The following is a 25,052-nucleotide window of genomic DNA, read 5'->3' on the forward strand; positions in this document are numbered from 1 at the left end:
TTCTTTCAACACATCGGAATGGTTTGTCCCTGTAACCTCAATAAGGATTCTTTAAAATACTCCTGGATTCCTTTCCTCCTCATGTTATTCTCCCAGGGGATCCTGCCCATCAGTTCCCTGAGGGAGTCAAAGTCTGCTTTTCTGAAGTCCAGGGTCCATATTCTGCTGCTCTCCTTTCTTCCTTGTGTCAAGATCCTGAACTTGGCCATCTCATAGTCACTGCCTCCCAGGTTCCCATCCACTTTTGCTTCCCCTACTAATTCTTCCTGGTTTGTGAGCAGCAGCTCAAGAAGAGCTCTGCCCCTAGTTGGTTCCTCCAGCACTTGCACCAGGAAATTGTCCCCTACACTTCCCAAAAACTTCCTGGATTGTCTGTGCACCGCTGTATTGCTCCCCAGCAGATATCAGGGTGATTGAAGTCTCCCATGAGAACTAGGGCCTGTGATCTAGTAACTTCCGTTAGTTGCCGGAAGAAAGCCTTGTCCATCTCATCCCCCTGGTCCGGTGGTGTATAGCAGACTCCCACCACGACATCACCCTTGTTGCTCACACTTCTCAACTTAATCCAGAGACTCTCAGGTTTTTCTGCAGTTTCCTAGCGGAGCTCTGAGCAGTCATACTGCTCTCTTACATACAATGCAACTCCCCCACCTTTTCTGCCCTGCCTGTCCTTCCTGAACAGTTTAGATCCATCAATGACAGTACTCCAGTCATGTGACTTATCCCACCAAGTCTCCGTTATTCCAATCACATCATAATTCTTTGACTGTGCCAGGACTTCCAGTTCTCCCTGCTTGTTTCCCAGGCTTCTTGCATTTGTGTATAGGCACTTGAGATAACTCGCTGATCGTCCCTCTTTCTCAGTATGAGGCAGGAAAGAGGCTATTTCCAACAGAACATACTTGATCAAGACAGAGCAGGTGTTTGGACTTTACCAACCAAAATATAATTCCCTCCAATTAAAAATACGTTTGTTAACATCTCCTTTTGTTTTGGTAGGAGGAGTCTTTTTTTAATGCCAGTTATCCTTTGGACAGTATTCCATTATAGATAATTAATTATATTATGTACTTATAAACTAAAAACACATGTCCACCTATATGGCCTCTAAATTGGAATTAGTTGCTTATTCTGATAAAGAGCATGTGGGGTTGGATAGTTTCTAAAATAAGCATTTTAATGGTAAAGCCAGGTACAGCTGGCTGGACCCAGCCATTATCCATTGGGCGTCACCTTATCAATATTGTCAAATGTCTTATATTCCCTATTGTAACCTATCCAGAATGTTAACATTCTTGTGTGTAGATCAGATCACCTAAAGACATTGCTTAATGACATGTTATATCCATTACTGGAAAGGCTCAGTTTGCCATGACTGCCTGTCTAAGCACGTCTTCAACTTTAAACAGTCTTTGTTTGAACAGTCAGCTCCAGGATGGGTTTTCTTTTCACTTCTTGTTTAGTCCAGTCAAGCTATCTTCAGATCTGTTGAAGTTTGTTGTGCTTTGGCAGCACTTACTGCAATTAATCGCAGTATAATATCCATCTTCCATTAAATAACACTTTTATTCAGCATCTGAAACTAGACAGAGCTACTCATTTTTGCTGCGTTCATGAGGGATCTCTATTGAACTCTCATCTCATAAATTGGACATTATTATATTTTGTTACTGTCTTTCCTACATTTGTTTAAAATCAATATTTCACACACACAGAAAAAATCATAAGACTTAAAATCACACTGCCAAGTTTATTACCCGCTACTATTAAAGCAGCGTCACGTAGATACTTGAAAATATATTTTTTAAAATCTTTCCCTCCCAATTTTGTCTCTTTGTATTTGACAAAATACTGATTTCCCCCTCTGATTTTAACAAGGATTTACGTTAACATGGCTTTTTTGGTTTACTTCCCAGTGTGTTTGTGCTGGAATCATTGATTATGTCAGCAGCGACTTGGAAATGAGATTTAGCTGATCGATTGATTGGTTTTGATTTCTCTGGCACCTATCCAAATCTCTAGGAATCACTTTTCACCTGTGGGCAGGATATTCCATGATTACCATTTAGGGTTTTCTTGCATCTTCCTCTGAAGCATCTGGTATTGCCTCTGTCAACTACAGTACACTGGATTAGACGAATTCTGCCATGGTCCAGCATGGCAGTACCCATGTCCTTAAATGGCCTGGGTTCTGCATATCAGAGACTGTGTGTTTGTGTTCATGTTCGTGTGTGTGTGTGTTCATGCCACAGCTGCTGTCAGTAGTGATTTTTAAACTGGACTCCCCTGGGTATAGATGAGAGGGAACTGTGGGCAAGATGTTCTTGACAAGGGCTCCTTGTCTCCCCAACTTTAGCCTAAAATGGCCCAAATCTATTGACCTTCCAGACACATGGCAATGGCTATTTGCAGGAGCCTTATCGAACGACTGGGGTATATTTTTCCGCATTGACTTGAGGGCTAGTTAAGCTTATATAATTTTTGTTGAGTTTTGATTTCTCTGGCACCTATCCGGCTCTGTTACATTGCTGGGTATATCATCCTGCATGGATTGTGACTGTAAATTGGGAACAGTCTAAGCTTTGGACAGGTGCATTCTTGCACTTAAATCGAAATAACTAAATACAAGGTCACTAGTATAGCAAAGGGAGAGAAGCTGTCTCTCAGCTAATAGAGTCCCAGAACCAGCAATTCCACCCAGAAACTTATCAGAAGCTCAGAACATTGGTGTTTTACAACCCCTTGGCTCAAACAATACTGAGTCAAATTTGGACCATCATTTTTAGCTACATTATGCAGAATAGTAGATACAGATTTATTTGCTGTTTTCATTTCTTGGCAACAGTGCAATGGAGAATTATTTAAAATACGGAGATATTTAGAACATGAAAAACATGCCCATGAAATTATAAATAATTAAAGACTGGTGAATTTAAGTACTAAGACTAATAATTTCCTCAAACTAAAAACACATTATATACCAATAAACTCACATTTTAAAAATCTTTAATGATCATTCCTAGTGGATCCCGATATTTGGAAGTGTTTGTATGCTTCTTCCAGTGCCAAATCATCTGATACATATTCCTTTAAACTCACCTAAATAATGACAAAGGCTTTGTTCTGAAGAACAAAGAAGCTGTTAAAGCAGGTTTCCTGGGAAACAGAGGTGAAGGCAGAAATGGTGCTTTGCAGTCTCTCCCTATGCTGTGCCAGATAAATTGCAAAACTATTTAAAGAAATGCTAAATTATGGACTCTGTCATTATTCACTGATGAGATCTCAACTGCTAACACAAGCTGGGGGTGGGTGGGTTCGTTGTGACAATGTCACTTTTCAGTCAATGCCTCAATGACACAAATATAAAGATCGAGGCTTTCATCTCTGAATCTGATTTCTCTCTCCTCCACTATCGTTTTGCAGCACTGAGCATATATGTGGCTGCTACTCTACAAGGCTGTATGACTAACAGGCTGAAATGCACAAGTTAACATTTGAATTTAAAATGCACGTCAAACTAGCAAACAATTGTTATAGGAATTTTTTTTTTTTTAAACACACGTGGCTATTTTTCTTTCCTCCAGTTTAATTTCCTCATAACCTTTATGGTTTTGAAAATCATTTTTATTAACAATCTGCCAGAGATGAGAACTGCTTGAGCGACAGTCCATTCTTTAAATATCCATTGTCTCCACCTTTCAGGAATGCATAAAAAGAATTCCAGGAGTTTACAAATTATTGTTTCCCCTCTTTTTACATTCCCACATCCCACCTTTCACTTCCTATTAGAAGAGCTGCAGGAGCAGGTTTAGTGCCACTTCAGATCTGAATTCTAGGTAGACCTCTGAATTCTTTTTAAATCAAGTTGTTCCATGGAATTTTTGTGACTGAGCCAATGTGATGGAAAAAATGATGACCTACCTTTCGTCACTGTTGTTCTTTGAGATGTGTTGCTTACGTCCATTCCAAGTAGGCGTGTGCATGCCGCATGCACAGTCAGAAGGTTTTTCCCCTAGCAGTACCCGTCGGGTCGGCTGTGGAGCCCCCTGGAGTCACACTTCATGGTAGTGTATATAGGTCCCTGCCGACCCGCCACCTCCTCAGTTCCTTCTTACCAGAGTACTCCAACAGAGGAGTAGGTGGGCAGGTCTTGGAATGGACATGAGCAATACATCTCGAAGAACATCAGTTATGAGAGGTAGATAACCGTTTTTTCTTCTTCCAATGCTTGCTCACGTCGATTCCAAGTAGGTGACTCCCAAGCAGTTCCCAGGAGGAGGGGTCAGAGTTCACCAAGTTGCAGACTGCAGCACCGCTCTGCCAAATGCTGCATCATCTCTAGCCTGCTGAGTAATGATGTAGTGAGATGTAAAGGTGTGGATTGATGACCACCTTGCTGCCCTGCAGATGTCCTGAATGGGAACCTGCACCAGGAACACTGCTAAGGAAGCCTGCGCCTTTGTGGAGTGCACTGTCAATGCTGGGGCAGGTATCTTTGCTAGGTCATAGCACTCCCTGATACAAGCCATGATCCGTGACAAGATCCTTTGGGAAGACACTGGGAGCCCCCTCATCCGCTCAGCAACTGCAATGAAGAGCTGGGTCGACTTTCAAAATGGCTTCGTACTTTCAATATAAAAAGTTAACGCTCATCTGACATCCAGGAAGTGGACCCATCCACTCCTGGTTACTAGCATGTGGCTTAGGGAAGAACACTGAAAGAAAAATGTCCTGATTCACGTGGAATTGAGAAACTACCTTGGGGGGGGGGGGGCCGGATATGGCCACAACTGTGCCTTGTCCTTGTAAAGAAGAGTATAAGGGGACTCGGACATTAAGGCCTTAAGCTCAGACACCCTCCTGGCAGAAGTTATGGCCACTAAGAATGCCACTTTCCAGGAAACACAGAGGAGAGAGCTGCGGAGAACTGTAAACTGATAGTGAGTGTTGTTGACCACAAAGCTGAGGAACCATCTGTGGGATGGGACTATGGACACGTGAAAGTAAGCATCCTTCAAGTCAAGGGCGGCGTACCAGTCCCCCAGATCCAGAGGGAATAATGGAAGCCAGGGAGACCATGCAGAACTTTATCTTCATGAATCTGTTGAGGTTTCGCAGGTCTAAAATAGGTCTGAGCTCACCCTTGACCTTTGGGATTAGGAAATACCGGGAATAGAACCCTTTGCCCCTGAACTCTAGAGGGACTTCCTCTACTGCCTTGAATAGTAGGAGCGATTGCACCTCCTGCATGAGGAATTGCTTGTGAGAAGGGTCCCTGAAGAGGGACGGGGAAGGAGGGAGGGAACAGAATTGCAGAGAATATCCCAATTCTACCGTGCTCAAGACCCATTGGCCATGGGGGGAAAGAGAGGCGGGCATGTGCCACAACGCTTTAGCAGTATTATGGATGGTTTTAATTAGGGGCAAAGCCACCCTCGAGAGACCTTCAGGCACGAGAATGTCAGTCATGGGGTTGGTCTCCTCCAACACCTCCTTTGCCTGCACGCCCAAATTCTGAGCCACCCTTCTGAGCAACTCTGTCCATGGCCAGCAGTGTAGTGGATGTGCCTGCCACCGCTTCATCAGGGCAGGATGAGGAAGATGCCTGGCGGGTGGGGGGAGAGGGGGGCATCAGGTCTTCCTGACCTTCTGGCTCGCAGGGATCCCCCTGCACCGAAAAGACCTGCATGGTGCAGGAAGCAGTGCTGGTTTCTGGGCCTGTGCTTGTCTCGGTACTGGACCCAGTGCCAGGTCCCACTGCGGTCTTGGTGCCATGCTGCATGCCCATCTCTTGGCCTCGTGGAGGTTCCTGGGCTAAAGATGACTATGATGGAGGGGCCCATGTCTCCGAAACCACCGACAAGGATCTGGATCCTGGCCCTGGAGGTTCAGAAGGGCCATTGAGCCAGCGTCTGCCACTGGGTGGCCACGGCATCATAGGCAATACCTGTCCTTCCTCTTGTCTGGAGCGGCGCCGGCTTTGCCTAGAAGTATACGACTCTGCCTCCAAGTCTGATGAGGCCTCCAACCTCAGCAACCAACAGAGTGACACGGTGCCAGGGAGCAGTGCTGAGGTGAGGGCGAGTGGTCCCGCATCACCACTGGCTTGCCCTTAGAGGGCACTGTGCCTCTACAGTGCCGGTGCCCATGCAGGGGACTGCCCCATCGTCACAATGAGGTCCCTAGCTGCCTCAAAGGTGTCTGGTGTGGAGGGAAGGTCTAAGTCCCCCCCCCCAACACTCCCGCATCGGGGATTTCACTAGAACCGGACTCAATAGACCTCCCTGTGAGGCCCGAGTTGACTGTGCCAGCTGAGTCAGAGCCGGAGTAGGATGTCCCAGTGTGGAACGCACCGCGCTGGTGCCTCCTCACTACACTGCTCACCCTTATGTTTATGTAGTGTCCTACAATTTAAATGGTTTGTTCTGCTTTCACGACTCACATTTGTTTCTTCCTGCCAAGAATTTAGGTCTTTAAAAAAAGATTTTTTTGGGACGGCAATATTTATTTTTCAAAAGTATCCATTTCCCAAAATTGCCATTAGACGGCACTGTCACCACACTTCTATTTTAAAATTAATTTTGCTCAACAATGCTGCCTTTTAAAAGGATTCTTCCTTTACTTGTACTCAGCCGAGCATTTACTTTCACTTGTGCACCAAACCGCATGCTTATAAAGATGCATTATTCATTAACCTCATATGCATAGGAACATTTGTAAGCGGAAACCTGGGCAGACATTTTGTCAGCGCTCCAAATGGCTTGGCCAGTGGACAGTATATTACTGTGCAGGAGACCAGGATGGGAGGACACCCATCAAAACACTCACATTTTTGCACAGCGCTGCCTGAAAGCATCATGAAGTCCTAGAATTCAGGGAACGTGACGGCATGCTATACTGGGCAGAAGGAAGATTTAGAGCAGTAGGGCCTCTTCATCCCTGCAGGAATGGGCTGCTTGACAGCAAAGCTTTACAACAGGAGAGGGGAGGATCGGGATAGAGCAAAACGCAGCAGCTCAGAATGACAGGCCAAAAGAAAAGCCTAAGAACTAACGTGAACTGGCCTGATTACATGAGCAGTTCTGGAACACGCAACACAAACACCAAGATCTCCTCCTATTTCCCATTCAACATGTTTTTGGAGAGAAATAGTTGGCGGGTGGCGGGGTGAGAGGAGAGGTGGGATTCAGAAGCAAGTTCTGTGCTGGCTTCTTTGAATTATAAGCTTTGCCTGTTAATTGGTCTTATTTCCATGAGTAATGTATATTGCAGTGTGCCTACACTGGCTTGCCCAAAGCCTGAGAACTGGCTCACTGGCTGGCTTGCCTCCTGCTGTGTTTGGATCTGTGCCTTTTCAACTGATTCTGCATCTCCAAAGGATATCAATTAAGCCTCTGCTATACTCTACATGCTGTGTCTGTTTGTGTCACACACACACACACAAATCTTATTTGACTGGAACAAGGCTTTAGAAGAACAACCTGCTGTGGGGGGCTTAGATAACCGGCTTTTAACACAGTAGATGCACTTCAAACCTCTCAGACCTTTGACTTCTCAAGGCAAGGACTGGAATGTATCAAGGATTTTAAATGCTCTTGAAATGACACACTGATACCACAAGAGCTTTGAAGGGGAGAGTGGAGTTTAGACACTCCACTATCATTCTATAAAACTCATTCACAAAAATTATTGGGGGGAAATCTCTTTCCACCAGTGTGCACTCTGTGTCTCAAGTGCTTTGGATGGGCTTAGTGTCCATTTTGATATCGAAGACGTCGGAAGACAAGATTTGCCATAATCAGAGCAGTCCGTTGGGCTACTAATTACAGTATCCAGCTTTGGCCAGCAGCCAATAGCTGATGCTTCAAGGAAAAGCAAAAGAAAACTTCAAAATATTTCTCTTGCACACAAAATTAAGATGCTGGAAGACACCAGAATAGCTTTGGCATCTACAGACTCCCATGTCGCAAGACAATGGGATGGTCTTGCCTAGCTTTAAACGAGTTTAGCCTGCATTATTTGCCATTCCTAATACAGCAAAGCTGGTGCCTGCAGGGAAGCCACAGTAAAGCACTAGTAAAATACCTTCCAGGGGGAGGGTGTTTCCATAAAAAGCAATGTATTAACTGGATTAACCTATATTTAAGAGATCAGCAATCAAAGAGGAACATTTCATTCACAACTTTTAATTATTTCCAAATCCCCATACAGACCATAGCCCATTAACTCCAGTATTTTTTTTTTTTTTTAAATACCACCCCGCAGTTTGCAGTGCCATAAATGGCTCCAAGGAGCAGCAGCTTTACAGGAGAGAGGAGAAAAAAGCAAGGCTAAAAAAATTGGGACTGTTTTCAGGCTTTTAAGCACAGTAATATGCTGCTTCTCCTCTTCAAGGTTATAGTTTTGCATGGAACAGTGGCTGGGGGGCTGGGATGTAACTGCACATTCCAGGGACATAGTTTGGCCTGGTGCTCCCAGCACAAAAGAAGTCGCGTTACCATAGCTTTGCGCTCAGCTGTGTGCTGTTCTGCTCACAATGTGGAGGGGTGGTGGTTTTGTTTTTTTTTTTTTTTTGGGGTGGGGGGAATATACTGGGTAATTGTTTGGGTTTTTTTTAATTTGCACATAAGTATGTATCCAGCTTTCCTTAAATGATTTTGTTACTCTTATTCATCTTAATTAATTTGCAATGAACAAACATACAGATGAGGACTCAGAAGCATAAAACACCAACCTCCATAGAAAATGGCACCTTCAATAGGAGCCCAAGCTGTGACATTTGCTGTTTGAAGCATGTGAATTAGAGGTGGCTTGCAGTTAAACTGGGCTCAGCACAGAGAAACTTGGAGGATAAAACTTTCCTGACCCAAATCACACTCCCACACTTCTCCGTTCATTTGGTCTCTCCAAGTCAGCCCATGCCAAATCAAGCAAGTGAATGTAGCTGCTCCCCTTAGGTAGAAGGAATGTCATCTATCTAGGCCGGTACAAGATGATATTGGAGAGATATAGGATAAGAGTAAGGTTTAGACACTACCCACAGTTATACCCAGGCAGCTCCAATGACTTCACCAGAACTGCCTTGGCATTACTGCAGGCCAAGTTCTCCCCAATGGGATCAATGTGTCTAACGAGTTCCAGCCTGTGTAAGCTGTTGCATAATAAGTGGGAATAACAATACGTGTTCTACTTTCACTCAGTAAATAAAAGCCATTTTAAGAAGCCCTAGTCGCTGTAGAATTCACTAGAGATTTTAAATAAATACCACTACCTCTCTTTTTTCATACAATCATATCTGTACAATAATCGCCATTGAATTCAGCAACACCAGACACTAGCGGTGTGTGGACTGTATAGAACCACGCACAATGTTGATCAAATTTCAGAAATACCTCATTTTCCTGGGTAAAGTCAAGAGCATCTTCTCCTGAAGCAAGAAGCGTATGAAGGATCCTTTGTTTCACCTGTTCCCATTCGACCAGCATCGATTCTCGGTGGTACTCTTCAGCCATACCAAAGGTCTATTAGCAGAGAAAAAATAAAAGCTAAAGAACACATAGAAATACCAAATAGTCTCTAAAGGACAATATAAATTATAACCACTAACTAGTTCTGCTGTAAGTAAAGCACAGACAGGAATCGAAAGACAAGAAAAACATTAACTAGTTTAACGAATACTGAGAGAGCCCTAGAGCCATTGTCCAGCAGGAAATAATTTAGAGGGTATTACTATTCAGCTTTTTGGTGATTCAAACACAAGTGAAGGGTAGCAAAATGAAGCCATTTTAACACGTGTCTAGCTCTGTAAAATGAGTGCCTTGCACAATCAAGCCCTGCTCCTGGTTGGAGCCTCTAGGCACTACTGTAACACAAATAACATTAACAGGTTTGCATTCAAAGATGTACATTACTGATGCAACACAGAGAGCAATCTGAGGTTCATTCCATCTCTACCAGACACACCACAGGGAATTGGTTGAACTCCCAACTTTCATCAGTTGGTGCCAACTGCAGCTTCTGTTGCCAAAAAGTCTGGAGTAGAAATACAGATGATGCAGTATTTGTTCACAGACCTGCCTTACCAAGGGAGGAAAAGATTTCTCATAATCTTAACTACAGGTTTAATTTTGTATCACATTGTCCAATTAAGTGGAAGTAGGGGAATCACAGTCTGCAAAGTCTGCTCCACTTTTAGGTTTCAAGGAGCATTTGAAATAGCCTTGCATATTCACGTTCTGCATGGAATACCACGAGTAAGGAATGGGTTGATCCTCCTTGCTCTGTCAGATGCAGGTAGCTCCACCTCTCTACCCTACAGCCACCTCACATCACTGATCAAACACTTCCTCAGTATCCAATACTATTAGATAGCTAATAGGAAAACCGGCAATAAACACAACTAGAACTGCCCACTTTGCATCTCAAAACCTTGTCCAGGGACAAGTAGAAGCTGGCTGCTCCACACCATGAGTGCTGAAAGGTGAATTCAGTAAGGAGATGAAGGGGATAGAGCTCGGAGGCCCCCACCCGACCATGCCCTGCTCCAGACCTACATCTCAGCCAGGGTAACTCCCATTTTGGGCAGTCCATCCATTTGCTGGGTGCCCATTAGTGAGGGAGGAAATGACAAGACACCTCTTTCTGGGGTAACGAACAGCTGCAGGTGACAGGCTAGGTAAAAGGGATCTGCTCTGAGGCCATTATGCCATCCCCACACTGCCACCATCATCTGATGTGCCTTTTTACAGGCATATCTGCAACCACACTGCATTATACTCCAAGCTAGGGAGACTGGGAGGTAGGGGCAGATCCAGGTTCTTCTGGAGAGCGAGGTGCTAATGCTTTTTCAGTATGGAGGCAGAGCTATGTGTCACCCAGAGTGTGAAAAGCCAGCCCATTCCGTGAGAAGCCAGCCCATTCCAGACTGGGGTGGGGGCCCTCCCACACGGAAACAATAAAGAGTGATGTGAATGAAATCTGCACCTAGGACTATTCCTTCAGGCAACCTTCCCTGTCCCACTTCCTTCTCTGTTCTTGACTTTAGAATAAATCCAAGGTTTCTAGGTCAAATTTGTTCTATCTACTTTGAAAAGACCAGCCTCTTTATTAGGCAACTAGTTTTGGTGGGCTCTTGGGCAGTCCCGTTAAAATAAAGGTTTCACTGTATTATTACAAATCTAAAAGACATAGCATGAAAGAGAGATGCGTGTTTAATGCCCCTGTTTTATTTGGAGGCTTTTATGGGATACTCCTCATTTTTCAGGAAGCAGGTTGAAGACATCGCCCCTGAAGAATTTAAAAACAAAAAAAATCAGGGAAGAGAGCTCAAAATTCCGGATATCTAAGTGGCATATTATGTGTTTGTATAGTGCCTAGAACAACGGGGCCCTGATCCTGACTAGGGCCTCTGTCTTATAAACAACATACAGAATGCAGGGACTGTATTCCATCTGCTTGTGGGGGGAATCACTGCAGATGATAACAGAACCACCACTTGGACTGCTGAAGACCTAGAAGCTATAAGAAGAGATACTTTAGGACTTAATTGACTCTTCTTACGGGGGAGGAGATTGGATTCCAGGGCAGACGTGGCATTGGAATTCAATGAGCTAGGCTTCACAGCAAAAACACTTCCCACTTTCTGTCACCTGCTTGCCAGGCTGGGAGTGTCGTGGCAGCATCTCATGCAGGAGTGGAGCTCATAGATGCTAAGGCAGCCCACTTTAACCTTGGCCAGGAGAACAGTATGCAACATGGGGCACTGGACTATGGGCAGGTGTTGTCGGAGGAGCCACGGAACATTGTGAGAAACACAAATAGGCCCTGGTGAGGCGTGGAAAGCAATGGTTAACGGTCTGAAAGTGCTAAACACCTGCTACTCACATGGAGTTCATGCTCAGCACCTTTCAAGGACGGTCCCTAAGTTGCCCTGTTCTCTTAGCCTTTCCAAAATTCAAGGAAGTAAACAGGACCACCTTATCTTGGAAGCAAAGATAGTTTACCTCTAAAGTGACTAAACTGATGAGACGCGAGCCCTTCAGATATGACTTTTAAACTCATGGAAGGACAGGAGTTTGCTCACTATTCCTTCAGCAACAGCACTAGAGAAGAGATGCTGCTTCATTGCAGTCCCATTCAATATTGGTGTGATGGTGACAAGTAGCCACGAACAAATGAGACAGGAAATAACCCAACATCTTCATTAGCTCCAGATAGAGAGGAGATTATCTTAGATGAGGGGTAATTGATTTTTTTTTTTTTTTTGGTCAAGGTTCATATTTCTTGGTCAAGGTACAGTCAAGGTCCAAAGAAAACAACAACAACAACGATAATAAGCAAATAAAAAGATTTCACGGTCTGTTCAAAAGCATCTGGCAGTCCGGATTTGACCCGCTGTCTGCCTATTGACTATCCCTGCCTTAGCCCTGGTCTACAATGGGGGTGGGATCGATCTAAGTTACGCAACTGCTGCTGCTCCCCCATCAACTCTGCCTGTGCCTCTCGCGGCGCTGGAGTACAGGAGTCGACGGGAGAGCGTTTGGGGGTCGATTCATCGCGTCTAGATTAGACATGATAAATCGATCCCCACTGGATCGATCACTACCTGCCAATCTGACGGGTAATGAAGACATACCCTTAGATCTCACTTCCTTTCCCTCATCCAACTCTCTCTCTTTCACACGCACACACAATTTTGCACTGTGGTGTGTGACTAAATGTTTTGGTTGGCTGCACTAATTTTTTCCATCTCATTATGGCCCAATATTAGGATACTGTCAATTGGAAAAAAAAAACAACAACAGTATATACGATTTCATAAAAGGCCATTTGACAGCCAACATTTAATTGCAGTGTCTGCATACGAGTAGATCATGAGACTTTTGTTTCTTCCTTATTGTATAATATTAAATACTCTTATGTAGTCAGGACTGGATCCAGCTAGGCTCCATATTTCCACTGTAGTGTCATTACCTTTATGATTAAACAGAAATTCCAATTAGGTTTTTAAACAAGCGTTTCGAGTGTTTGTGTGTATATGGAAACACAGTGCTGCAATATTTTTGCATACAGCTTCGGTGAATATCATTTTTATATAAAAAGAATTTAGCTCTGAACATTTACCCACTAAAAACAAACCATTTAATAAGGAAAAGGAGTACTTGTGGCACCTTAGAGACTAACCAGTTTATTTGAGCATGAGCTTTCGTGAGCTACAGCTCACTTCATCAGATACACCAGTTACATCAGTTACACCAGATACATCAGTTGTATCTGATGAAGTGAGCTGTAGCTCACGAAAGCTCATGCTCAAATAAACTGGTTAGTCTCTAAGGTGCCACAAGTACTCCTTTTCTTTTTGCGAATACAGACTAACACGGCTGTTACTCTGAAACCATTTAATAAGGATGCTTCGAATGTTGTATATACACAATAGTTAAATCTCATAGCACCATTGCTTGCTGGACTCTGAACACAAGTACTCACTGTATGTAGAGAACTTCACAACTCAGCATATTGACGTGTAAATTGAGACATGCTTACAGTGAATTCACTGCATATTGTCCTTTTATGGAAAGTTATCATCTTGGGAGTCTGCTACCTCCCCAAGACATTTCTTAATAAGTAAGGATCAGAGTGCTTTTCAGTGTCACAAAGAGGACGTTGCCACTTTAATAAAGAGGTTCTAATGTCCAATACTCTGTGTTGTGTGTGTGTCTCAGATCTATTGTCAAACCCATAATGGCTAACCCACTTGTTAACAGAATTACCACATTCTCAAAATCAAACTCATTATACTGCAAGGACTTTCTGAAAGTAAAGTTTCAAAGGCTATGTACACAAAAACAAATTCTACTCTATTCATAGAGCAAAGAATAAGTAGTACTAGCCATTTATAATTGTTCCATACACTGTGAAAGAATCAAGAGCTTTTAAATTTTGTCTGTTTATCAAAGACAGCACTTGATTTGTGGAAATGTTCTTTTGGATTTTATTTTTTTAATGCTCCTTTCCAACTTACTCTTTTCCTGGACTCTTCAATGGCTGACAGCAAAGCATTATCTTTTTCATTCTTCAGGAATCCCTAGGGAAAGGAGAAATACAGTTTTGGTTGAAAATCAGCCTTACATCAGATGCACACTGCACTACTCAGCTCTTTCAACTTTAAAGAAGTGCTAACAGCTTCCTCCCCAGTCCACCTCTGAGGAGTTTAAAGGTCATTTTATTTCACTCAAGGAACAGTAAGATGCCCATAAAGCTCAATGTGAAAATGAAAATACATTAATCCCCTGTTTTAATATGCATTAAATCCTAGTGAAGTGTCCTGCTTCTATTCTTTTATCTCTGTGTCCCAGCAACTGCTTCCTCTCACTCTCCATTTGAGGGAACCGGGATGAAAGCTTGTTAGAGCGATAAGCTAAGATAAGATTGTTGGACGCTAGTAAGTAAAGAAGGTTTGGACTTCACAGCTTCAGGCAAGGGCAGAGTTTTAGAGGCCAACTGGAAAGCATGAGTAAGAGCTTATGGAAATTAGTTGCAAATGGGTAAAATGACTAAACAGTTGAAAAACACTCCGGAAAAGTTTGCGAACAGTCTCTTCCCTCCTCCCCCCAGCACACCATAAAAAAGGGGATTTAAAAAAAAAATCTATTTAGATTATTTTTTACTCAAACATGGCTGGTCTAGGTTAGCAAAACTTGCAAGCCATTGCAGTTAATACCTTGCCTGCACCTGCATGTTATTTTTGTTACTCTTCATCAGCAAGAACATGTATTTCAAAGATTTGGTGTGGATCTCATTCATTACCTTCAGAAGCAAGCACTAAGACCAACCAAGATGCCTTTATTAGAGCAGAATTCACATATCTTTATTTTGTAATTTTTCTGTGATGTATCTCCAATTACCAAATCATCCAGCTTTGTTATCCCTGGGCTTGGAGTCAACTCATTAGTAAGCCTTAAAAATAAATAAATAAATAAAAACACCCACCAACTTTCATTTCCGCTACAACTATCAATTATAATGACCGATAAAATAGGAATAACTTAAAACTGTGTGTTAATTGAAGAAAGCTCTCAGATTAAGAGTAGGAGTTCAGCATGTTGTACCTTTGATGTTATATGCACTAATCATAAGGAATATGTGGTTGTGGAAGCATATAGTGGTCCCAATCAGGAATCGGAGTCCAATTGTGTTATGCACTGCACACACACACACCAAAAAGACGGTCCCTGTCCTGCAGATCTTACAGACCATCAGTACCACTCCTTATTCCCAGACTAGTGCTGATGGGCTCCTGAGGGGTGCTGAACTTCCTCAACTCTCACTGACTTCCATGGGGTAGGACATCACTCAGTTTCACACATGCTTGAGCCCTTAACGGAGGATATCTGCCATAGGCACTACACAAGCAAAGCTGTGCACAATGTGACAGAGTGGAGGGCAGTTTTATACGATCTTGAGTGCTACATTTTTAATTTTGGGGGATGTGCATTTTTTTAGTACAAACATGGCACTGACTCTGGGTGATAAGTCACACACTGGTGCTACAGATCCAGAGCTACGTGCATGCGTGCACAGCGTAACAAGTTTATGTATTACAGTCAGACAATTGCGATATAAAAGTCATACATGCACGGGTAACCAGAAGGTGAAGCCTGGTTTTTCAGTTCTCCCAAAAATCCAGGCCTGAATCAGTTTAGCAACTAGAGAACTCTTTTGCTGATAACAATAACAGGGTCCCTATTCTCTGTGCCCCAAGCCACTTGACGGCAGCATTGCACAGACAGCCCATGCAGGTGACGTATGTTTTGCCTTTATTGAATGATTTAAAAAAAAATGAAAAAAAATTGAGCACCAAGGCTGGATGAATTTCAAATTCTAAAGATAAATCAAGACAGATGATCCTTGTGTGCTGCCTTTGAACTGTAGGGTTGGGGACTACCCCTACAGCTGTCAGTGACTACCCTAGTCACCTACTGACTGGAACAGGACTGAATCTTTGATTGGCTCCTCTGCTAACCCCCACCTTCCAAGATCACTAATCAATAAGGTTTGCTGGCATCTTCAGGGGGTCATTCCTTGAGCACTTCTCTCTTAAATGTAAGCGCCTTCTGAGCAATAACGCTCGCCTCTAACAAGCAGGGCCTCTAGGATATCAAGGCTCTTTGTCCAGGATACCAAGCAGAGGACAAGTTTCCCCTCCTGCCAGGAGGATGCTGATGTTACAGAGAATGTCACATGCCTCCTGTGCCACATGTTGCTGTTCATTTATCACAGAGAAAACCCTTCCTCCGAGACCCAGAGCTGCAGGTTTCTGGATGGGACGGAAGCCGAAGGTGCTGAGCATAACCCTGGAGATCCCAGGTCCCTGTGACTCTCGATGAGGCTGCTGTCTAGTTCTCCTGTGACGAATGAACTCTCTTTGAGGAGCGGCAGACGGAGCTGTATCATGATGTATTGGAGAAGAATTATGCAGTCCGCACCTCACTGACTAAAGCTCAACTCTCCTCCTTTCACTAGACGCTCCGTGAACTCAGATGTCCAGGGCCTATACTAGAGCCTGCGACTCCCCTGAGAATAGCCACCAGCGCAGACGGGAGGACATCATTGATTTCATGGGGGAAAGTGGTTACTGTGATATGAGCAGAGCTCAGGATATTGCCCTCAAGGGAGGTGATGTGAGAGATAGGATGACTGCTCATGTACCTGGCTAAGAAATAAGGTGCAATTTTTTAACAGTGAGGGTAATTAACCAATGGAACAGTTTACCTGCGGATGTAGTGGATTCTCTGCCATGAAGTTTTAAAACAAAAGACTGGAAGTCTTCTAAAAGATATGCTCTAGCTCAACCAGAGGTTGTGGGCCTGACGAAGAGTTTATTGGGTGAAATTCGATGGCCTGCGTTATGCAGACTATATGGCCATAGTGATCCTTTCTGGCCTCGGAATATATGGTTCTATTAACTTAAAAACCCGGAATAAACCTCGCAATGCCTATCCTAAGACAACAGATTTGTTTTAAAATGAAGATGTACCTCATGTTAAACTTTAGGTCTGGAACATGACAATCACTTTTTAAATTAAATGGAAGCTAATCATTCAACTTCTGAAGGGGGAGCTTCCAGCAGCTGCTGTTGGAATGAATCCCAGCTACTTAATTCATGCTTTGTTTTAACAAAAATAAGTTTGGCACTTGTTACATATGGGTCTGTAACCAGAACTGGTATACATTAAAAACGTAAAGGATGACCACCTACTACTACTACTTATTCCTTATATGTTGATTACTTTGCCACCTAGTGGCATAAGGTTTTTTGTTTTAAGCACAGATTAATATTTGCATGTACTGTATCTGCTTTGAGGAAACTCCTCTCTGGAACCAGGGAGGATGGTAGGATTGGGATGCGAGTGGGACAGGGGGAGAGAGATGCACTCCATAAATATTAATTAATTTATTTTCACAACACTCCTGTGAGATGAGGGGGTGGCATTATACCAATTTTACAGCTGAGGAACTGAGGCACAGATTTTGAGATCTAGTTTTCACTAATTTTGTGTGCCAATTTGAGACACCTAGGACCTGATAATTCAGAGTACATAGCATTACATAACGCTTTTTATGTGCAAAGCACAGCTCCCATTGATGTCAGTTGCAGCTGTGCTCAACCCTTCTGCAAATCAGACCCCAGCATACCAAGTCAGGGCCATAGAAAAAGAGGAACACACAACTAGTGACAACCTGTGAAAAGTTAGGTTTAAGTGACTTGACTAGCATCACACAGGAATGTTGTGGCAGAGGCAGGGATAGAATCCAGTTCTTGTGGGCAGCATTCAGTTGCCTTAACTATGAGACCGTGCTTTGACTTCCAGCAATCCTCTGCCTCATTCACTACACACCTTCCAACTTCTGCAACAAAAAGAAGTAGGGGCCCTAAGGACAATGGACTCCTTCACTACTCAACCTTGATTCATCCCCCAGAGCACGTCCATCCTGTGGGCTGAATCAGACAGTGGTCCTCTGGAAAAAATACAATGTGATCATGTAATTCAGGATTATATCACAATGCATACACACCAGGGGGATGAATTAAGATTGCTTTTGAGTGCTTGACTTTGCAACCTTAATAACGTTATTTTAACGTCGTTTGTGTGTGAACACTTTCATAGAATTTTAAAACAAGCAAACTGAAGAACAGAAATTCCATCATGTGGCAAATCTGACACCCACATGGGTCATCAGCAGGGTTAGAACCTTTAGATTTACTGCAGAGGTCTCTGCTACTTGAGCTAATAAAATAACTGATACCAGAAGTAGGTTATCTTCTATGAGAGCCAGCATTTAAGTGGGATGAGACATTCTGCCAATAGGTTTCACAGGTATTCGTGGACAGCAGAGGAATCGTAAGACACTGGAATCTTGGGTTCCATTCCAGACTCTGTAGAAGGGTGCCCTCTAGTGGCTACAGACCCCTTCTGTCCTGTCCCCTTCCTCTCTCTTCCCCACCCCAGCTCCTCATACCATTTTCCCATTCTCCTCACCTACCAACCCCAGGCTCCAATATTCATATTTGTCATTCCAGTCTCCCCCCACCCTTCAATACAAGCCCCTCCCCAGGTCCAACTTTCTTCCCTTCTGCATCCATAGCAGGTTGCTTCCTCCTTCTCCTCACTGCCTGGGTATGAGCATGGGCATTATGACAGCACAAGAAATATAGGTTTCAGAGTAACAGCCGTGTTAGTCTGTATTTGCAAAAAGAAAAGGAGTACTTGTGGCACCTTAGAGACTAACCAATTTATTTGAGCATAAGTTTTCGTGAGCTACAGCTGCATCCGATGAAGTGAGCTGTAGCTCACGAAAACTTATGCTCAAATAAATTGGTTAGTCTCTAAGGTGCCACAAGTACTCCTTTTCTTTTTACAAGAAATATAGTCTCCCTGATCTCAGTTCTGATGCCCAGCCCTCAGCAGCCCAGAGCTGCATTTGCAGGGAAAGCTCTGCTCAGTCCCCTGGAGCACCAGGCTGCAGAATACCCAGTGCAGGAGGGATTCTTCAGGGAATTTAGCTGTGAAGCTCTAACAGGTCTCAACTGAGCATGTACAAACTGCAATTTTTCTAAGGCTCATAACTTGGCCATGACACCAAGGCCATCACTCTGCCAAATTTCAGGTCCCTGAGATGGGGGCGCTAAATCTATTCAAAGAAAAGGTTGCCAGAATTTTATAATGTGGGCAACCCAATGTATTTTCTCTGCTCTTGTTCTTAGAAATGGCTGAACCATTTTGGCTAAAAATTTCAAAGAAAAACAAACAATGAGCCCAAAGCAGACACATGGCACAGAAAAATTTAGCCCAATTTATTAAAGCTCAGCATGGTTACAAGTTTCTGAAAACAGGGTCTTATAATGGAAAGTGCTGGACTACCTTGATAGTATGCAGGGCTCTGAGCCCTGCCTATAATAATCCAGCCTCATTTTTGGCCACTTTACAGAGTAATGTAGTTAGTGTCTCTGGTCAAAAATAATCTCTAATCCGGTCCTAAAAGTTAACTTGTAAATTAACATGAGAAGTGGATAAGACTTCAGGGTAGAGACGACATGATCTATTCTGAGGCACCAGTGACCACTTTCCTAGATAAAGTAAGCTCTTCTACCATAATAACTGACAGTAAAATAAGGTTTTTCTAGAATTTACAAGAAATAAAACCCCAAACCTTGGTTTGCAAGGCATTATCTTCTCAGGAGGCGGCGTAAGAGGTTATTTTTTACAGCTACACCTAGAACGCCAAGAAGTCGTAAAGCTTGAACATCTGTGCCACTTGATTACTCTCTCAAAGCTTGAAATCATTTGATATCTGTTAGTTTTATTGCCTTCGTTGTCTGACAGGAAGGCTGAAATTACTGTAGTCAGCACCTTCCTGCTCACGTTTGAATCCCAGAAAGAAAATGTTTCAGTAAATAATTAATAATTGCTGAGAAAGGGCATGTGTGGTCTCAGTGGTCTCCTTTGGATAAAGGACTGAAAGTCTCTTTCATTTACTGCAATAAATAAGGTTAGTAGATTCTCACCTAGCTGGTGGAAGGATCTTAATTACTTCCACCAAACAGGCCATACTTTTAATACTTGCTCTCAGTATTCTAGCCCTCCGAGGAAGCAAATGTTGCCAACTCAGTGAACTGGGCCATTTTATGGGATGGCAAAGCTTCCTTTTTCACTGGCATGGGAAGAAAGGAAAAAAAACTAAACAGTCTGTGACCTTTTTTCCATCCCAACTGTGTTAAACCCAGTAGCTTTGGGCCAGTTATAGATTCTTAAAATAACTGGATTTTGAGTACATTGAAATTTTTTCAGGTAAACAGTGGGAGAGAAAAGTTAGATAGTGGGCAACAGAGCCACTCTTCAGTGGTGGCCTCTAAACATTGGCGATGGAAGATCCAGATGAAGCATCTTGTTTTATTTATAATTATTTCTATTCGCAGTGGTTTGCTTTAGTTAAGAAAGAATCGGAAAACCATTTGAATATACTAGCATTGGTATGCCTTGACATGCTTTACTTTCAAGGATAGCTCAGTCTGGAAACATGGAATGTACAGCAAAACTGCCTTGGAGGTTACTGAAACAATACGACGCCCTGCTATATATAACGAATTGTCTATCACTATTGGTTACGCCTTCGCTGGTTTTATGTCAGATGGGTTCAGCATAACATGATATGGTGTGGCCATGCCCCTGTAAGTAATTCTGTGCCTCTGCAGAAGATGAGGACTTTCCAGAGTAGCATATGCAGTGCTCGGGCTTTGCTCCGGCTCCTCTCACATTTCCAAGATCACACACCTTTTGGGAGTTCTTGCAGATCTTTTGAGGTCTTTTGCATTGTGGCTGATATAGCAGCAAAATAAATACGGTAGACACTCAGAGTTAGGAACACCAAGGGAATGCAGGTCATAACTCTGAAATCTTTGTAACACTAAACAAAACATTTTGGTTTTTCTTTTAAAAGTTTACAACTGAACATTGACTTAATACAACTTTGAAACTTTAATATGCAGAAGAAAAATGCTGCTTTTCACCATCTTAATTTAAATGAAACAAGGACAGAAACACTGTCCTTATCTTTTCAAAACTTTTTTTTTAAAGCTTTCTCTTTATTTTTTTAGTGGTTTACATTTAACACAGTACTGTAGAATATTTGCTTTTTATTTTTTTCGTCTCTGCTGCTGCCAGATTGCATACTTCTGGCTCCAAATGAGGTATGTGGTAGACCGGTCAGTTTGTAACTCTGGTGTTCATAACTCTGAGGTTCTACTGTAGGAAGCTTCAGCTTGTGAATAGATTTTGGACACAGGTACAGATTTTGGCATGCATACGAGGTATACTGTTTCTTCCAAAGTATCAAGGCAGCTATCCTAGGATCTGCTGCCTGAGCCTGAAAGACCCAGCAAGCTTTATACAACTGATTTTCCTCTTAGGGAATTTTAGATGGTAGGATTATGATGGGGCAAAAGTAGTTTCCACTGCCAAGGACCCAATCTGGAAGTTCTTACTCACAACAAGCTCCCAGTTAAGTCTGAAATTAGAATAAGTGGGCACCAGAAGTCCAGTGGAAGTTGTGTGCAAGTAAGGAGTGGATGGTCAAGTCATAAGTTAGAATGCATGGATAAGTGAAGAAGGAAGGTAGAACAAGGCTCACCACACTGTATATAACAATGTCTTGAGTATAAATTGTTCAACAAACACACACCTTGCAAATGAGTTGGTCTTTGTGGAGGGAACATGTCCGTGGCTCAATGGCAGAACAGATGTTCTCAATGGAGAACCGTAATGAGGCCTACCTCTTCTACCCTTAAATTAGACAATGAGAGGTGAAGGATAAAGTTAGCACTTCAGGGCTTAGCAGAATGGAAAGTTGGCAGAGTTTGAGAAAGGCAGCTGAGCTTGTCAAACTGCAAATAAGCATTAGTTCCCTGTCATTATGTTTATGCTAGGAAATCCTGCAGGAATTTCTGAAGTGGGAAGAGATTTCCATTATTGATTGAGCTGAAAAAACGCAACAGAGCACACTGGAAATATTCATATTTCTAGGGTTACCATACGTCCATATTTTCCTGGACACGTCCAGCTTTTTGGTTCTTAAATCGCCATCCGGGAGGAATTTTTAAATATCTAAAAATGTCCAGGATTTTGCCATTATTATTTTTCCCCAAAGAAGAGTTGATCATTCAAGAGAGAGTGCCCGCTTTTTCCCCCCTTGCTCCCAGCGCTTGCACCGCGAAGCAAGCGGGGGGGGGGAGGTGAGGAGGGGGAACACGGTGCGTTCAGGGGAAGAGGTGGGGCTGTGGCAGGGATTTGGGGAAGGGGTTGGAATGGGGGCAGGGAAGGGGTGAAGTTGGGGCGGGACCGTGGGCAAGGGGCACAAGCAAATACCCTCCCCCTCCCCCCCCCCCCCGTGGAGTGTCCTCTTTTTGAATGTTCAAATATGGTAACCCTAATATTTCCCCACAGTCAGGAATCAGCTACTAGGTATCAGAGGGGGTAAACATTTTTAAGTTTAAGGGGTAAAATGTAAGGGTCAATAATCGTTAAACAGAACGCTACATTGATAAATTGAAACAGTTTGCTCTCAAGGGAGATTTATTGCTCTTTTGGCTGCATTCTTAGAGGTTGGCAACCAGTTCCCCATCGCCACCACGTCTAAGAGCGCCATGGGATGGTGGGTCGTATTTAATTCATTTTAAATTCAAGGTCAGAGAATAATATACGTTTTGCAGTGGTTAGTATTTCAAACATATTCTAACTCAGGCACAAACGCCACTCAATCATGCTGGTCACAGGGATGGTCCTAAAGATACGTTACTTGCCTTTTTTTAAAGCAAAGCAAAACTATGCAACACTGCTTCAAGCAAGTTGAATTTTGCAAGGCTACTTTAATATATATTTTAATGTGTGTTAATTCACTACAGACTAAGAGGACCACAGAAATTATTCCTACAGCAACAAAACGCTGTACAGAGAGCTGACATATACCCACAGTAACCTATTTTTCGTATAGCGGCAGAATTTCTTGCTGGGTAGTTACGCAGAGAACTAAGTGTTCAAACTCAGCAGGGGGCAGCATACATTGCAAAACTAAAAAAGGGGTACTGCCATTTGCCAGGAAGGCTGTTCAAGGAGGCTGCATGCTGTTTAGAAGCCGCAGGTTGCAACTTTTGCTTTAAAAGGTGGCATCAGGTGGAGCAGGACCTCTCTGCCCTTCTGTCAGGGTATCACTGATGTAGTGCTCAATTTTAAATGCAGCCTTTAATCTCTGTGTTGCACAGTGAGCCTACAGCAAATATTTACAAGCAAATTGCTTCATGCTGTAGATTAGTGCCTGCAATGAGACATCTTTGCTAGTACTGTTTTAACCATTTTAGACAATCTGATCTGTGCTAGAAACAGAGTTTTCAGACGCAGCTATGCTGGGTTCTGTTGCAGTAATGTCATTACCGCTTTTAGCTACAGCAGGGAAAGCTCTCGAAACTGCTGAAAGAACAGTTTCTCTTGAAGTCTGTAGATTCTCTTGATGTCTTTGCCACTGGAGTGGGGCAGATGGTGCATGATCTTTGGCTCTTGATGAAACCATTTGGATCTGGCAAATGGAGACGTGAAATGTTCTCCCCTGACAGACATAATGCCTCTAAGGTAAGGATAAGAGATATAAATTGGCATCATCTTGATAGGAGTGGAGGAGTTACAAGAAAAGGCTCCCTTTATGGTCTATTCTGCTAATAATGATTACTAACTTTGTGCCCTCTATCAATTACAGGTACAAATCACAGAATGCGTCTACTGGCTTTTTGAACACATGCAACATGTGCACCCACAAATCACGTAGACCGGACATCTGCAGCCTATCACTGTTCCTGCAGTTGTATCTGAAAAACCAGGGACTATTTTTTGAAAATTTGGCCCACAGTCTACAGCGGGCATAAGATAGGATAGGAGATCACCATATGGGGATTGATATAGTAAGGCAGGATTCCTGAAAACGCTCTCCAGTTCCATCATCCTGAGAGTCAGAGTAAAGCTCCACAACTCACAACTTTGCACATAGGACGGCTCTAGGCATGTTACACAGATGCAGGCGTGTCCACTGCTAGCGACAAGGTCACTGAACAAATAGTCACTCGTAAAGACTATAAAGAAACGAAAGACTAGGGGAAAAGGGATTACATTAGACTAACTGTTTCACACAGATACGACAATGGTGAACTACAGTACATTGGATTTAGAAGAGGCAGGCAACAACCACATTTTCAGGGAGATGCACCAATTCAATCATACTTCTCATTCTTGGTAACTTTCAAAGGAAGCAGGATGGGAAAAGAAATTTAAGTCCACATGTCAAAGAGACAAAGCAGACAGGGTTGAGCGACTAAGAGGGCAGCACAAGTAGGTTTACAATGGCTGCAAGGCACACGACAGCTGAACTCTCTAGGTTGAGTAATGTCAATTGTCTGTTAGCTAACAGACTAACTATATTTCACACTGTTCTGCCACCTTCCATCTCCAGAAGGATCTCAAAGTGACGGACCATCGTTAATCTTCACATTACCTTTGTGAAGGAGATAAGTGCGTAATGGCAGAGGCAAGAGTAGAACTCATAGCTCCTAACTCCCAGCCCTGTGCTTTCGCCACTAGATGACTTTTCAGCCCAGAGACAAACTTAATATTCTCTACTGATATTAAAGATCTCCATTGTGCCATATGCAACAAATGTTAGTTCTCCAAACTGTATTTGCTGTATACAGCCATGGAGGAGAGTGAAAGGCGTATACAGTGAATATAAACAGCATTTACCATTCCCTGCTGGTACATAGTGTCAGTCACTTAGACTGGAGTCACCAAATAGAACTATATTCCTGCTTTGCAGTGTTGCTCACGCTGATTATTTCTGAGCAGAGATTGTCACTACTGGCATAGGAAAATGAGTCTCAGCTTGATTTTGGTTTCTTCTAATTCAATATCATTTTGTTTTGTGTACTCTTTTGTTCTATTACGTGAAATGATATTTAC

The 25,052-nt window shown here is 43.0% G+C and overlaps 1 protein-coding gene across 1 annotated transcript in view; it reads right to left on the reverse strand.

Annotated features, from left to right (window-relative positions):
* The window catches only part of NUP93 (nucleoporin 93), a 119,745-nt gene that overhangs the window by 35,214 nt on the left and 59,479 nt on the right, over window positions 1-25,052 (reverse strand). Inside the window, exons 4-5 of the mRNA XM_077831099.1 lie at window positions 14,021-14,083; window positions 9,393-9,521 (exon numbers count right to left, since the gene is read on the reverse strand). Of these exons, the coding sequence (XP_077687225.1) occupies window positions 9,393-9,521; window positions 14,021-14,083 (192 nt within the window). The remainder of the gene's footprint in view (window positions 1-9,392; window positions 9,522-14,020; window positions 14,084-25,052) is intronic.

The sequence above is a fragment of the Eretmochelys imbricata genome, chromosome 12 (genome assembly GCF_965152235.1).
Source record: "Eretmochelys imbricata isolate rEreImb1 chromosome 12, rEreImb1.hap1, whole genome shotgun sequence".
Classification (NCBI taxonomy): Eukaryota; Metazoa; Chordata; order Testudines; family Cheloniidae; genus Eretmochelys; species Eretmochelys imbricata.